General features: G+C 40.0%; 1 protein-coding gene across 4 annotated transcripts in view; it reads right to left on the bottom strand.

The window, feature by feature from the left end:
- Window positions 1-17,482, bottom strand: part of Tom1l1 (target of myb1 like 1 membrane trafficking protein) — a 41,992-nt gene that overhangs the window by 2,528 nt on the left and 21,982 nt on the right. For 3 of the 4 annotated variants that reach the window (XM_075991120.1, XM_075991121.1, XM_075991122.1), the window contains exons 8-14: window positions 15,329-15,462; window positions 11,912-11,972; window positions 11,473-11,590; window positions 10,131-10,230; window positions 4,308-4,356; window positions 1,982-2,087; window positions 1,533-1,605 (exon numbers count right to left, since the gene is read on the bottom strand). In XM_075991120.1, coding sequence (XP_075847235.1) covers window positions 1,533-1,605; window positions 1,982-2,087; window positions 4,308-4,356; window positions 10,131-10,230; window positions 11,473-11,590; window positions 11,912-11,972; window positions 15,329-15,462 — 641 coding nt within the window. Of the gene's footprint in view, window positions 1-1,532; window positions 1,606-1,981; window positions 2,088-4,307; window positions 4,389-10,130; window positions 10,231-11,472; window positions 11,591-11,911; window positions 11,973-15,328; window positions 15,463-17,482 lie in introns of all 4 variants that reach the window. The other variant, XR_012912311.1, reaches the window with a different exon arrangement.

Here is a 17,482-nt window from a genome sequence, read left to right as displayed (position 1 = left end):
GTGATGCAGCCACTTTTATCAAGCTTAGCCAAGGGAAATTCCACCATCCTTAGGAAAAGTGCCTAGCAGTTGGATGTGGTGATACGTGCCTATAATCACAACACTCAGGTCAGGGCAGGAAGGTCTCATCAGTCTGTTTGATAGTAAATGATACCAAAATGGCTGTCTACTCTGAGGGTTTAAATAGACAATATATCTAATGCTTCCATGTGCCAGGATATTGGCTGTAAAACAGGACCAAAGCAAAATATATATGAAGAGAAACAGGTTAAAAAAAAAAAGGAATAAGAGCTAATGGGACAAGCCTAAACTAAGGCTGAGCATTCATAATTAATAGTCACCATGTCATGATTTCAGGGATGGCTGTCCAAGAAAGCCTGCTACAATTGGCAGTCATGGGTACGTGGTGAACTACAGAACATATTCTGTACCACACCTTTGCTAACATTAAGAACACAGCTATGGTGCTTATACAGTATCACAAATCTTTAGAACTACTTGAACATACTAGTTTTTAACTATGGGTAATTGATTCTTTTTTAAATGTACATTTTAAATTCTGCACAGGCCAAACAAAATACAACTGGGGACCAGATATATAGACTCCAAGCTGCCAGTTTCTGATTGATGATTTCCAAAATCTTGTTTTGAGCATTTTTCACAACGGGGATAATCTTCCACTCAAGAGAATAGGTATTAAATCTGTAATAGGGAGCTGGAGAGATGGCTCAGCAGTTAAGAGCACCGGTCACTCTTCAGAGGACCTGGTTTCAGTTCCTAGCACCCACACAAATGTTTACAATGGTCTGTAACAACAGTTTCAGGGGATCTGACACCCTCTTTGCATTCACAGGTACAGGTACACATAGGCTGCACAGACATGATGCAGGCAAACACATAAAATAATAAAACCCCTATAATATGCTTACCATCCCATATACAACCTGGCAAACAGGAAACCATTCAGTGATGGTACCTTAAGGATTTCAAATTCAAAGCATTTTTATTTTCCTTTTGGACAAGGTCTTGCCTTGTGGCCTACACTGGCCTGACTCATGATCCTCCTACCTATATCTCTGACATGCTAAGAGTATACTGTATGGCTACACCTGGCTATAAAACAATTTTAACATTAATGGTCACTTTTAAGGATATTTTTGTCATGTTGAACACAAGTTCTTTTACATGTCTTTTGATTCAATTCTGGGGGAACAGTTTTAAAATGTGGCATTAACATGTCAGCAAAGAATAGTGTCCTTCTCAAGCTAGAAAGACACTTGCCACCAATCTATGCTAAATGCCAGTTCCAGTTACTTCTTAGGGTGTGACTAGCATTTTTATTTTTCAGTCACAGGCCAAGAGCAATAAGGCCATTAAGAGCAATGGCCACTATAAAACCTCATAAATCATTTTTAATAAGGCCATAAATTTCTGCCAAATGCTAAACAAAGTTAAATGATTGACCAAGCTCAGCTCTGTCCTCAAAGAGAACTGAGACAAAACATAAATTAATGATTTTATAAATGACTTACTCTGTAGCAGGAGCTAAGGGATCAAATTCCATTACCTCGTAGTAATTGGGTGGTTGGAGATCATTGTTTAACACTTGCATGAAGAAGGAAAAAAGACCATTAAGTACACATTATGCTTGTGAGGAGCATGCACAATTCATAATTTGTTTAGTGTAACTTAAATATTTAATTTAAATGAGTCTAACAAATACAACCAAAACAGACGGTTCAAATGTTACTAAGTTCCATGAGTCTATGCATAAAATAGGATTTCCAAACCTCAACTATAATTTTATTTATTTTAGTGTGAACCAAATACAACATTCAGTTCAGCACAAGTATTTTTATAATCTAATGCGAATTATAATGAATGGTGTCAGCCCTGAGTTTATTATATGTGTTTTCAAAGTACAACGAGCTCTCTGCATTTCTCTATTTTTAAGTCTTTGACAGATCCGGGTCTTGTGTACCTGGATGATTGCTGGGCAAGGGTGGCTGCCTCTGGCTCGGCGGTGCTGCTGTGGCAGGCTGTAGGCTAACTGGCTGTAGTAATACTGAATTGGAGTGTTCCGGAAACTGGAGAAAGCACAACACGTTTTCAGGCATACATTCTACATTAAGCATTTTTGTTACCAAATGGCACTGCTCCAAGAGTCATACATTCAGCTGGGTGAGAACTAGTCATTTTTACTACTTCCGTTTTTACCTAATAACTACTTGTAAAATTGTCTGCATGGTTTCATGCTTATTACATTCCATTTCCCCCATAAAATGTAAAATGGATTTTAAAATACTGTTTTTAAGGAAGAATCGGAATTGTGTGGCTCCATCTAGCTTGTTTCGCTCAGAATATGAAATCTCAGCCTTGAAGAGGAATGAAGTTCAGTTCACAAATAATCATGCAGCAATGCTATCAAGACTAAGAAAGATAAGTCGTTCTTTATCCAGGTTTAGCTAGCATAGCCAAATAAAGACAGAACTTGAGAGGCCGAGACAGGAAGATGGCAAATTTGAGGTTAGTCTCATCTACATAGCAAGACCCTATCTCAAAAATCAGAATTACACTTTTTGTAATTTCCTCTTTCATCCTACAAGTATGTCACTTTCTAGCTGCCAGGCACTATTAAGACAAGAAATAAAACAGACCAAGCACCTGCTATATCAGACACAAAGTGGAAATCAGTGTCCGGTGGCCTGTTCTATGGTGAAAGAGCAGGTGAACTGGAGGTACAGTGGGAGTCTGCTCTCACATCCTGGTCACAGGGAATGCCTCACCACTGGGAACCTCCCGGCTGAGCACTGACTGGTTAATGAGAGAGGACACAAGTAATTATGGTTGAAGCATGGTGAGTCGAGATAGGTCAGGGGTGAGGCAGGAGGGTAATGGTCAGGCTAAGATCGGAATTCCAGGCGTTTACAGAACAACACGGAGGAAGACAACCAGGTGGAGTTGGGCAGAGGAGTGGCATGCCTGGGGGAAACTGCTCGGCTTTGGTTTCTAAGAGCACACTGTGATGTGGGACGGGTGGGAGAGAAGCCTTGGGAGGCAGAAGCTTAAACAGCTCTGGAGACTTTATGACTGTATCCAAGTGTGATCACTTATATTGGGGTGGGAAAGTGGAGAGGTGAGGTGTGTAGGACAGTAAACATGTTTTCAAACCAAGGTAAAACTGAGTCAAGGGATGTTTACCAAGGCTTTTGACATAAGCGCCTGATAAAGGGCGTTGACCACTTAATGAGGCACAGAGTCTGCTAGAAGAACTGGCAGATAGGACAGGGAAGGAAAGGGTGAGGATAGATGCAAAGTTGATAGAATTCTGAGTTCAAGAAGCAGGGTCTAGGCTGGAGAGATAAAATCTTGTTGATCGTCGAACCTTGGTTATTTTAAGGCAGGGACCAAAAGCTAGGCATGGTAGTGCATGCCTTTAATCCCATTATTTCAGAGGTAAAGGGATGAAGCTGAGGAGCTCATGGCCAGTGAGAAAGAGGGAGAAACAAAAGATTCTAAAGGAATGAGATAGATAAGATAGAAAGTCTGTGATATTGAAAGAAACAGAAAGTTTCTGATATTGAAATATCAGGAAACGGAGCCACGAAAAGAAATGGAGAGAAATGGGGCTGGAGAGATGGCTCAGAGGTTAAGAGCACTGGCTGCTCTTCCAAAGGTTCTGAGTTCAATTCCCGGCAACAACCATCTGTAATGAGGTCTGGTGCCCTCTTCTGGCCTGCAGACATACACACAAGACAGAGTATTGTATACATAATAAATAAATATTTTTTTAAATAAATAAATAAAAAGAAATGGAGAGAAACAAGGAATATGTGAGAGTCATATGTACACACGAGAACAAGTGAGTAATTGTTAAGACTGGGACTAGAATTATAGCACTAGTTTAAAACACTGATAACCTTCACTAGAGGGTTTAGAGAGAGAGGGATGAACAACTCTGAAATCTTTCCAAATATAAACAATGTTAAAGGAACTACAACTTTTTGTTTCTTACAGTGCTGGTGATCAAACTTAGGGCTTGTGCATACTAGCTAAGTGCTGTACCACTGAGCTATATTCCAAGCCCAGAAATTATGTCATTATTATCTTTAACCATATTATCTGAGAAAAACAAAATAAAAGTTATCTCAAAAGACTAAGGTTGCCAACAATGGCTGTGTCACCCAACTAACTGTAAAGACCTTTTAAGAGTATGCAGAGTGGAGCATCAGAACTAACAAGCAGTGCTTTGGTCATGAGTATCTGCTGCCTAGGTGAACTGCTAGCAAGAGGGTTTGGTTACTCACATCATACGTGTGACTTGAGGCGAGGTTTTGGCTGGTCCTTTGGGCAAACCTAGGATAGTGTGATAACACAGCATGATTACCCTACAGCGAGAACACAAATGCAAAAAGTAAGATGATTTCCCAGATCTGAAAGCAAAGCCTGTCTAGCAAACCTTCAAACTACACAAAATGACACCCCACTTCAAACTCACAAAATGACACCCCACTTCAAACTCACAAAATGCCAACAACTACCATCTGGTTTCAGTGCCCTTCGGGGCCATGAAACTCAAAATCAAACACAGCAAAGGCATCAGTCCTTGGCAGGAGTGGACTTGAGGCCCTGGAGTATGCACAGTACATTAGTGGAAAGCACAGCCCTCAGTCTTTCCATTCGTACCTCCCACCCATTACATCTTGAAATATGAGAAGCTGTACGGAGAGTTCCCATTCTGGTTAAAGTGGAATGGAAAAAGTCAGGAATGTGAAAATGGTGGCAGGCCGACTGGGAAAGGACAAAATTTAAGTACCTCGGAACTACTGTTGAATTTACCGTCTTTTGTATTCTCTTGATTTGAATGCAGCCTGAACCCCAGATACAGACTTAAGTGATGACAGAACTCAAAGAAAAGCAGTCATTTGCTTGCAGGGAGCAAGAAGGACACCCCTAGCTGCCTCTGATCCATCTTCACATCCCAAATATAGCCAACCCCTTGGTGAGTCCAGAGGTAACCGGTGGGCAGGAGAGTAAACTCTGAAGTGAGGGAAACTTCCTCTCTATTTGGCTAAGCTGTGACTTAGCCAAAAGCATGGGATAGCCATTGTTGCTTTCTGTCCCACCATTTGTCTGGAGAAAGCACAGCAGGAGAACGATGATTAGGTAATTAGATAATAAGGTGACCAGAAAAGAGAGAAGGGGAGCTCCAGGACACCAGAGAGTACCAGAGAAATGACAAGGCTGAGAGAACTCGGGAAAACAATCGTGTAAGGTTGTTATGAAGTCCTAAGACAGAATTGCTTTCAACGTCCATGATTCAAATGATGTCAAAATACTGAGAACTGGACACACAACCTACCACTAGACTTCTGACTGACCACAGGGTAGTACATAGGCAGGATAGATTTGAACAGCACAGAAAGAGCTTTGAAAAATCAGTGATTTTTGAGCGCATATTAAAGAGGCAGGCTGGAATTATAAAGTGAATCTAATCAAGTTCTTTGCTTCATGAAATCAAAGTATCAACATTTATAGACCAGATTTCTCCAAAACCAAGCATCTACTAATAAAAATAAAAAAGCCAAGGATATAATTCAAAATGACTAGGCGTATAAAGAACCAGAAAACATTTAATGTAGTAAGAAGACAAGCAATAGAAATGACTACCCAGAGAAATGGATGTTGGCGTTATCCCAAAGAGATGTGAAAGCAGCTATTGCAGTACAAATATTCCCAAGAGGCAAGCATTCAGTAACCCTTTTAAAAATGGAAAAATAGAAAGGGTCAGTTAACAAAAATCATAAATAACAAAGTGGAAATTTTAAAAATGAAAAACTAAATAGAAACAAACTTCAAATCAGTTTAATTGTAAAATAGAGATGACAGGACAGTTAGTGAACTTGAATGTGGATCATAGACATCATCCAGTTGAACAAGAGTAAAAGAGACCAAACAATTGGCCCTAGAACACTTAGGTGGTAATACCCAACAACTGTTATCACAGTCTCAACAGAAAGGCAGGATGTGTAGTACTGAAAATAAATACGAATAAATAAAGGCTGAAAAGTAGTTTGGCGGAAGACATTAACTCATAGATTCCAGAAGGCCCGTGTAGTGAATTAAATTTTATCCACCCTCTCCCTAAAGGATATGTTTAAGTCATAATGCCTTGAACCTGTGTTGTCTTATTCAGAAAGGAGATGGATCTTCAGAGGCATTCGTCACCTGAATGATCTGTTTGACCTTCAAATCCAAGGGACAGTGATCTTAGAAAAGCTTATCGAGACTGTAGTTGCACAAGAGAGAGCCAAAGAGTAGCAGCAGAAACTGGAATAAGCCAGAGAAGCCAAAAAATGAATACTAAGTCACCAAGGAAAAGGCAGAGGACAACTTGTTACTGAAAAATGCTAGAGACTGAATTTCAGACTTCTTGCTTGCATAACTATGAGGTAATAAGTATCTGTGGTTTTGAACCATCTAGTTTGTGGGAATTTGTAATGGTAGCCATAGGAAACTAAGGTACTCAGCCAACACTACACAAATATGTCAAAAGAAATCGTACCCATGCATCACAAACTGCTCAAAATTAAAGAAACAAAACAAAAACTTAAGGCAGAGCACATTATTTACAGAGAAACGGTTCAACACAACATTTTTTTTTTCTTTTCTTGTTTGCCACTGGTTTGTAATTCTCCTGGGATGCTTATAAAAACTTAAGATTTGTGCTACTGAGCCAGAACCTATGGAGGCCAACAACGTGATATGTGATCTGTGACTTAGTGATTTCTGCTGACTGAAGGATGATGTGGAACATTACACATTAAACTGAACACTGGTAGCGGAGATTTGGTTTCTTTAGAGAGTTTCATGGAGACATTTGCCACAAGGCACATTTTTCTGTATTACTCATTCATTGTCACATCGCCCAACAAGGTTAGCAGGATGACAGGGAAACAGTTACTTAGCTGGCAGTTGAGCCAGACATCAGCCTACAACATTTCAGCATGTGCTTGTCCTATATGACCGAGACTAGAGTGAGCCAGCCTATGGTATGGTCTCAGTTTGATAACCCATGAGGGTGTGACTGGTATTTCATTTCCTAACATAGAAACCTTCTTTCCTCTTCCCTTATATGTCTTTTCTTGCCTACTAAAAGAAATTCCCTATTTGATTCTTTCTCATTCTTGTCCCTACAGTCTTCTCCTTTTTAAGTGTAGAAAAGCAGTTAAGGGGGGCTGGAGAGATGGCTCAGTGGTTAAGAGCATTGTCTGTTCTTCCAAAGGTCCTAAGTTCAATTCCCAGTAACCACATGGTGGCTCACAACCATCTGTAATGAGGTCTGTGCCCTCTTCTGGCCAGTAGGCATACACACAGACAGAATATTGTATATATAATAAATAAATATTAAAAAGTTTTAAAAAAAGAAAAGCAATTAAGTAATTGGGTATACAAGTGTTTAATAAAAGAGAAATAAATTGATATTTCCTGATACGTTGGACAATAAGTAGGAACCCAATCAATTAATGAGTTCAGTAAACACCAGGGAAGGGAAAAAGAAAAGATGAGATTAAAAAAAAAAAACAATCATACATTTTTATGTTATTTTGATATCAACCTCATGAACATGGTACCAATTTCCTAAAATATATAGTGTCTGTGTGTGCACACACATGCTCCTATGTATAGAAACGTAAACATTAGCCTTGTCATAAGACAAATCCAACCTGCTGGTTCTTTTATCTAGTCTATTCCTAAACTCAAGTCACTGCCTTTTGTTTTTCCTCATTTTTATGAGGAATGACATAAATACTAAGAATTAGAATCCTTACACCACTTTCTTACCCAGATATAGTATGTTCACACTGCTTGCCATCTTTTCTCCGGTGTCACAGTGAAGATAGTTTTTCATGTACGGAGTCTCCTTTTCCCCTAGCTGTACACTAATCATATATTATAGAACTATTTGTTTAACCAGTCCCCAACTAATGGATACTTACATTTATTAGCCACCATTGCCCACTGATGTGGAATGTCTTTCTGTATATGTGTTGCTTTTATTGACTAATGAATAAAGCTGTTTCAGCCAATAGTATAGCAGAGTAAAGCTGGACGGGAAATCTAAACAGAGATAGATAGATTAGATAGATAGATAGATAGATAGATAGATAGATAGATAGATAGATAGATAGTAGGCGGAGTCAAAGAGACGCCATGTAGCTCCTGAAGGAGAGAGATGGCTGGAATCGTATGAGAGAGACAGCTAGAGCCTTACTGGTAGGTCACAGCCTCATGGAGCTACACAGATAAATAGTTAATTTTAAAAAGGAGCTAGCAAGGAAGTCACTGTTGTAATTAATACAATTTCTGTGTGATTTTTTTGGGTCTGGGGAAATGAAAGAACAGTCTCTTTTTACAGCCCACCATACTGTAAAGAATAGTCTTATAAATACCTAAATGTATGAGGACAACATAACTGCCTAGATTTAATATCACAGGTCCAAAGCAAATGCAATGTTCGCTTTATTAGATAATGTCACTTATCCCTTACGAAGTTACATACTTTTTTCTACAGCCAATGAATTCTTATCAAACAATCTGAGAAGTAAAAATAAAATATTTAAGTCAAACATGATGGTTCATGACCATAATCCCTACGCTCAGGAGACAGGTAGGAATATATCTATGAATTTATGGCCAGCCTCAGCCACCTAGTGAGTTCTGTGTCAGCCTGCACTATAGAGTGAAACATTGTAAGAAACAAAAATAAAATAAAATCCATAAACCAACCAATCTTTGTGTTTTGCTGACAGTTCTCTAAGAAATATGGAAATCATACAAATGTTTATGAGTCACTGATCACTTTTTTTTGGTGATCTTGCTAATTACTGTAGATTTTAATAAGTTCCATTCCTAAGTCCCAGTGCCTTCTCCTGTACAAAAGGAACAGTGATTATGGCATGAAACAAAATAACTTTGCCAAATAATTATATAAAATTAACCAAGCTACAGAGTGTTGCTATACATAGGCAATTTCATAAAATTAGTGTGGCCATTACTCTTCCAGTTTTGAAGATCATTCCTCATCTTCCTTTGTCACTGTATTTCCCATAACTGAATAGCATGAACAAAATCAGAGAAACAGACTTACTGAAGGCTTACTGTGGGGTTATTACATAGTGTTACATTAGGAAATGTACATTTATTTCATGTGCTCAGTGTGATTCCTAAGTAGTATTCTTAGAGGAAAATGAATTCACAATGGCTAATGTTTCATGCCGTGCCACGCTGCCAAATGGAAGTAAGGCTAAGACTTTAACCCAGGTCTTTCTAACTGTAAAGTCTCTACTTTTCTATACTATCTGTTGTGTAGTGGTTTCCTCTTGGAGGGAGGCTCCTTAAAACACATAATGCTTAAGGGGGAGAGGAGAACACACGACAACACAGACATGGCACAACACACATACAACATTCCACCCTGTAGGGAATCACCTCGTGCTCAGGAAGTAATAAACACAATGGCTTCAGGAAGTCACTGAAACTGAGCAAATTTACTACTCCCCCCCACCACTCCTCCCCCACTGCCTTTTCCCAGCATATAAACTGTAAGGGCTGCTGAGAGACACTCTCAGACAAGATGAGCTGCCTAGAACAGACTTAGACCAGCAGAGCTATCTGGAAGAACTGGAAGAAGCTAAGGCCAGCTAAGCTACTTGGAAGAAACCAAGAAGTCAAACAGCCTAGAAGAGGTCCAGAACAATGGAACTTCCCGAGAGACACTATCCTGTTGAGATGGTTATAGGTTGTACAGTTCTAACCAGATTCCCAGATATCATGAACTGATATCCATGCTGGGCTAGGCTTTTTGGTGCTGCAACATCTTTGAGTCATTTCTGCCCCTGTATATGCCCACTCACCCACATTCCTATAAATAACCCCAATAAAACTCATGGTTCACCAAGTTGGACTTTGGTGATAACTGTACTTTGGTCTCTTGTATGTACCTTATCTGGGCTGGATGGATGCTTGTTCAGGTCTCCCCAGAAATAGTGTCATACAACACCATGTTTTCTACCATAAGGAACCACAATGCCATGGCATTAGTTCACTGGTGTTACTGGCATACTTACAGGGTAGGTGTTTCTGTGTTTTCCGATGCTAGCAAATCCAACTGTGGTTGAAGATTGGAATACAAGTTGCTTGTTATAACAGGACTCGGAGAGCTGACACCTAAAACAAAATGCATTTCTTTGATTTTTTTAAGCCAATTTTTATCATGCTTATAGTTACCATCATTAGTATCCTCAATTTTTCCCAGTTAAAAGAGATTGATTTGGATACTTCTGTTGCCATAAAATGATACGGTTTCCTCTAAGAGAGTTTAAAAAGCATCATTTATAGGAGACATAAAAAGAGACAAAGACAGACAACCCCAGCCACGTAAAGAAGCTGTCATAAATGGAAAATATTATCTGTTGGAGTTTCCAAAATCTCAAGCTGATCCAAACTGGAAAGGATTGTGCATGTCTTCTGCCTAGCATAAAATGTGGACAGCTAGGATTTCTACAGGGCTCAGCCTTCACGTCTAAGCCCTTAAGCCCCCATACAATTAAGACACTGAAAGGGAATATAACTATCTTCCTTTGCCCCAAATCTATAATGAGAACCCATGAAAACTCTTTGGGACAAGTGGTCCCACCAAGCTCACTAGCTAACATAAGCAAGCTGCCAATAGTTCAGAGATGAAGAACGCTTGTAAGGAAACCACAAATTCAATACTATGTACTTTTGCTGTGGAAACACCAAAATATAAGAGAAAAATTATGGTTTGGCTGAACTAGAATTTTAGATATTTTCTTCATCTTGAATATTTTGTAGCCTAACATATCTTGTTGGAAGTAAGAATGGAGATAGTACGTTGGATAAGGTGGGTAACTACAAGCCTACAGTGCATCTGGCAAATGCCATTTCATTCATCTTCACAAGTGTTTCAGGAAACCACCCCCTCTCTTTAAAAAGTAAGGCAGTCTCAAAGGTTAGGCGGCAGAACTGGACCTCCAACTTCCTTTTCTAACTGCCTTCACATTTCTCTCCCATCCGGTCTTGGTTCATAATTTCTGATTTCCTCTGCATCAATTAGTCTCTTATTTGAACTGTGGCATAGCAAAGACATCTAACAATAATAGTCTATATTCGGAAGAGATTTAAATATCGGCCAGTGAAAAGCAAAGCCTCTGTGGGTCAGGTAAATTCCATGGGCTTCTGAGTCAGCGGGAAGAGTTCTAAACCCTCCCCTACACACCCCATTCGTTTGCTAGATCCAACCCAACTTTTTTGCAGGGAAGTGATTACATCTCTGATAGTCAAACTGACTTCAGTCCTTCTTAGGGAGGCATTCAACTGAAAAACCAAGGAGAACTATTTCCTATCAGGTTCCAGCACTGCTGAGACAAGGCCCAGTTGCTTATTTACTTAAGGCTGAAAGCTGAGCATTCACGGTATTGAGTGCTTCCCCATTGGACACAGGTGTTGGCAGGATGGGACTAAGGTCGAGAAGATCACAGGAAGGAGCAGATGGCTCATTGGAAGTCTGAAAACAGCAAAAGAGAGACAAGTTACGGGGACAATCATGCAACGTACCCTAGCTCTCTCCAAACACATTCCTTTGGATCTTTTCTGAGAAAAACATCAGGCCATGACAACTTAAACTTCACTGCACTAAGCACATGAATGAATCCTTCCTTAATTAGAGACCCTCCTAGCAATTTAAGATGGAAACCACACGGCCAAAGCCACTGCAGGGTGTCGGTGTTTTCATCTTTTAAAGAGCTGTTTCTAGGGAACCTTTGCTTCCTGAAGGATAATTAGTAAGCTACTTCATCGTTGTCTTTAGACATTTCTAATCACTTACATTGGTAGTTTCATTCAGGTTCCTATTCTGTTCCAAAAGCCTTTGTTGGTTTCGAGTAAACCTGTTGAAATTAGCAAAGCGCAACGTCACTTACAAACAAAGCTTAGCGTTATTAAATGCACAGACAGTCACTACAGTGATGCAGTCCCATCTTTATTCAATCCCAGGAAATACCTTTAGTAACTAACTCTCTTCCAGGGGTGGGGATATGGCTTAGTAACACAGTTCAAAGCTCTGCATTCAGTCCCCAATACCACAACACAGCCACCAAAATCCTGTCTTCTAGTTAATAGAGTACAAACCTTCTTAGAAAAAACTGTGAGGAAATAAAAAAGTTAAAAACAACATATTAAATTCCATGTTCTAGAAATTAGCACTGCTACTAATATGTGCAGTATGTTTGTTCGCTAAGTGACTTTACTTCTATATTAATTTACTTACTTAGAGATAGTGTTTTGATGAGTAGCACAGGCTAGACCTATAATCTTCCTGCCTGAGCCTGTAGGGCTAGAATTATAGACACATGTTCATACATAACTTAGGTAAAGTTATATTTTATGCAGTTCTGTATCCTAATTCAATTGTGTTGCATTGTTATAGTTGCTTAGAGCTGTAATTTTAATGCCTGTAATATTTTACCATAATAATCAACAACATTGCCAATTCTTATTTTCAAATATAGGTTGTTTCTTATTTCACCATTATAAATAATTTTTATAAAATCAATCTAACAATTGCACAGATGGCCCTGAGGGAAATGTGAGGCAGGGGCGGGGAGGAGGCAGAAACCTTTAATAAATAATTAATTAATAAATAAATAAATTTAAAAAAAAGAAAAGATTAAAAAAAATAAACTAAAAGAGTTGTTCAACTAAACAAAGAAGTTATCAAAAAAGTAATGAATTTGGAAAGGTACTTGTGTGTGTATGTGTGTGCACGTGCCCACACGCGTGTGAACATGCCCATGCACGTGGGACGATTAATAGAGTGAGAAGAGATAAAGACAGGGCTGAGGGAAAGAGTAAGCAGGGTGAATTATATGCATGTATCAAATTGTCAAAGAATTAACTTAATAAAAATATTCAAGTGCACGAAAAGTAGTTCAGTGTTCGGTGCTCAGTGTACCATCAGGAAAAAAACCTGACCTTTTACAGTTTGGGCCCACTGTTTGTCTACCAAAGTAAAAGAGAAGCAGTTAGGACTGTTTAGAGTAAAACCCCGTGAAGCTGAAGAAGTCCACATTACTCCCTACTTTCTACATGCCTGTGAATCTGACTCTCTGAGCCTTGGTGTCCCATCTGCTAAATGGGTATAACATCGGAGCCATTTCTTCAGAGATGCAAAATCAGATCTCTGCAGAGGGATAACAGAGGCAGTAGATGTGAAGCTGACTTTAAATTAAAAGTTGCATTGGGAACTTATGGTATTACCATTATGACATTGACTCTAATAGTCTAAATGCTTTAAAAGCTTGTTCTGTATCTGAACACACTTAGGTGTTAGATCAGTGATTCTACCTGTGTTCTGATCCCTTTGGCAAAACTCCATCTCCAGAAACCCTTATATTATGATTCATAACAGCAGCAAAATGATAGTTATGAAGTAGCAACAAAAATAATTTTATCATTGGAGGTCAATACAACATGAAGAACTGTATTTATTAAAGGGTCACTTCATTAGGAAGGTTGAGAACCACTGTTTTAGATTCTTCTAAAAAGCATGCTTTGCCGAATGGGGTGATGGAGGTGAATCTTTGGGGACTTTGAGGCCAGACTGCTATAAGGAGAGTAGCGTTCTCTTCTAATGATACCCATGTCCCGCTTCACTTGGTGACAGGCGAGATGGAAACTGGAGGCCGGAAGACTGCAGAGGGAATGGAGTCGGCTAGCCGTTTAGCTTGGCTAGCAGAGTCTCTGGATATTAGAGACATACTCACTGCAGTCTTCAAAAGAGTACTTGGAAAGAAAGACTCAGAAGAAGCAGTCAGAGTGGGAAGATGCGAGCCGTACTGAAGCAGGTATTGGCACTGAAGAAGGAAGGTAGAGGCCATGGGCCAAGGAAAGCTGGCAGCCTCTCCTGGCTGCAAAGGTAAGGAGATGGAGTTTCCTTTGGGACTTCCAAAATGCAAGGCAGCCCTCCTGACATCTGGAGTCCAGCCCAGAGACAGACACTTGCATCGCCCAACCTGGGGAACTTACTTTATGATCTAATAATAATAAATCTGTGTTGCTTCGAGCTATGGAACTCATGGCAGAAAAAACAAAACTGGCAAGCATCTTTTCTAGAAGCCCCATTTCTCTCTCTGGATTCAAGGACCACAGTCACTGTGGTCCATGTTGTTCAAAGCTGAGTCAACACAAGCAGTTCAGTTTCCTGATCTAGATCAAATAAACAAAAGCTCCTCCTTAGAGGGGGCATTTAACCAGTGGTCTTATGATTGGCAACAGAATTCTCCCAAATGAGAACCAGACAGCGGCTGGAACACTGAAAACCATGTGGTTGCCCTTGGACATATTTCTGCTTAGAGAGATTTACGTCACAGGAAAAGGCACGGCTCATCAGTCTGTCCAGTGCTAAGAACATGGTGACTGGGCTCACAGTCAGGTTTTCTTACAAAAAGTTGCCATCCCTAAGGGAGAGTGAATGTGAGACCCGGAAGGAGAAAGGAATCACCACAGTACAGCTGCTGGCTTTGTCTTCCCTATTCTCTTGCCTAGTGGTTGGGAATGGGAGAAAAAGAGTGAAAATCTTTGTGATTTCTAAAGTCTAAATGGAACATTAATGTGGAGGGAAAAACAGTGATTCAGTGCAGGACATATCAGGGGTATAATTCAATGGTAGCACTTGCCTATCAGGGACCAAGTCCTGAGTTCAATCCCAGCGTCACACACAAAAATGGAATGGGTGTCAGTATGTGACTGTTAGTTGTTTTTATTATATATTATCTCATTTACTCCTGAAAAAAATAAATCAACCCCTCCAAGGATAGAAGGTTTTGGTTTTGTTTGTTTGTTTTTTCAAGGGAAGGCTTTGGAATGTTAAGCAACTAATCTATATCCCCTCTCATTACCTAGATTTACCTTTAGGTCCATTCACCTCTCTTTTATACCACTCACATCATTCTGCATTTGCTGGTTAGAAATGTAGCCACCGTACACTTAAGTAGCCCCAGTGATGCTCAACGGTCACAGAACCTTTCCAAAGCTGTCTACTGAGTCACCTCAACTGGGAGGCGCCTGCCTGGCATCTGGGGAATACTGCCACACAAGAAAAAACTATTCTATTTCACCATGCCACTCCTATTGAGAGAAAAAGATCTAGAAAGAATATTCTCTTCCGGGTTCTCCAGAAGGAATGACATCTGTAAGGTGGTGAAAGCAGAGCTAGAAGAGGGGCAAAGGGCAACCATGGGCTCACCGCTCATATCCAAGGATGGCATTATTCAGATCCTCGTTCACTTGAATTAGCTCTACAGTCACGTCTTCGTTTTCCACCACCACCAGCAGGTCCATGATCCTCTCCTGCATCTCCCGACCCGTCTTGTAAAGTTTCTGTCAGAAAAAAAAAAGGAGATTTCTTCTTCCGTACCAGGGATGCTCTTTGAAAACAACAGACACACCAGCCTACATGCACCTGTGGTCACTTCCGGCTGTCACCCAGGGACCATTAACACTTTTAACTGTGGACAGTTCATCCTGCCCATCAGAGGGCCATGAAAGGTGGCTAATTTTTCTCTAAAACAACAACGTGGTACACTGAAATGCTGTATGGAAATTCTAGAATCCCTGTTTAATAACTGAGCTATTTTTGGGTGGGGGTGATCACTTGTTTTATAAGCTTTAATTTTCTCATTATAAGTGAAAAATAACCACTTGTCACATCGACCTCCAGAGCTGCATGAAAATCAAATGAGATGAGTGAGACCGGGAGTTCTGTCACTACAAAGCATAAACATGAAATGCCGTTGTCATCATTAGCGATGGTAGAAGTAGTTAGGAAGCATTTACAGCACAGGGGCAGAATTTTACTTCCTGTTACATGCACTTAAGCCTTTAAAGTTTATAGCTCCATCCCATTCAACATAAACGGAACCAGGATTTAAAAACTCATCATGGATAATGACCTTATTTGGACTACTTACAATCACTGCCTTGAGCCAAGACATTACCCCACAGCAAGCCTTCTCTCATCAGCATCATAGGCATCCATAGAACACTTAATGGACTCAGAAGCCCTGAGGCTTAGTCTGGGGCATCTACGTTTTCCTTAACAAGCACACCAAAGAGTTTCTTAAAGCATCCCGACATTTGAAATCTGCTGCCTTGCAATTGACTTCCTCCTCCTCCTAACAAACATCCAATAAGCCTAAGGTACACAGGCTGATATTAGCATCGTCTCCATCCATCTTGGCCACAGTCTGTGCATTAGCATAGCAGCAGGCAAAAATGCAGGGATGTCTCCACTCTCACATAAGAACATAAGAACTTGCTTACATATTCTATAATTATACAATCTGACTTCTCAAGAAAGGTGCACCAAAAAAATATATGTTTCATTAAACCATTTAAAAATCTTCAGTTGTTTATTATGAGACTCCTGACAGGAAATCCAGCAGTAAATAAATTGAACTATTACTAAGTGGCATTTTGACTTGGATGTAGAAGTCACCACCTCGGCAAAAACATAAAAAAATATTTAGAAGACAAAACAAAATAGAAAGGAAAGGTGAGGGGCTGGAGGGAGAGGATGATGGGTAGGTGATAAATGAGCCTCATACCCACAATGTCAAGCCAGACAAATTATATTATTTGTTAATGGCCTGATTGCTATTCATGTACAGGGTGTCAAAAGTTGTTTCTTAAAGCCCCAGATCTTAAGTATTTCATGCTTTTAGGGCCATCTAGTCTGAGGCAATTATTCAACTTTGCACTGTAACATGAAAAGAAACCAGGAAAGGAAGTCCCAGAGTAGGTGGGGCCAGTGGTAGACTGCAGGCAAAGAGATAAGACTTTAGACTCAGTAGACCAAAGGTGGCTCTAACACAGTCATAGGACACGAGTTGTTTGAAGACCTACAGGGCCTAGTATATAGCAGGGTATCAATAAATGCATTATTATTGCTTGAGGAAGGGTCACTAAAAGATTTCCCAGATAATATAATCTATAATACTCGCACTATTGCTTGGGACCCAATACCATCCAAAGAAAGAATCCATAGCATCGGATAGACCTCCCTCTTCCCAAACAATAAATGAAAGATTTTCTTTTATTCTAGCTTCCGATGGTACAGAAAGTTTTCCTCTTGTTGTTCACGGGAAGGCTTGCTAGAACAAGGTCAAAATCAAGGACTACAACGGCGTTAGATGCCCAGGACAAAAATGTAGAAATTAATTGAAATGAATCTGCAGCCAGCATTAATAGCCCCAGTCATGTGAAGACCCTCCCTTTGCCCTTTGGAGAGACAGATGGAGCGGAAACTTGAAAGGAACAGGGCATCTCAGCGGGCTCACAGAGCAGAATGTGAAAACCTCTTCAAAAGCCAGCCCACTCTGATCTCTGCAATTGATGTCTG

The sequence above is a fragment of the Microtus pennsylvanicus genome, chromosome 11, assembly GCF_037038515.1.
Source record: "Microtus pennsylvanicus isolate mMicPen1 chromosome 11, mMicPen1.hap1, whole genome shotgun sequence".
NCBI lineage: Eukaryota > Metazoa > Chordata > Mammalia > Rodentia > Cricetidae > Microtus > Microtus pennsylvanicus.
The sequence above is the reverse complement of the archived record's forward strand: the minus strand, read 5'-3'. Positions and strand labels throughout refer to the sequence as shown.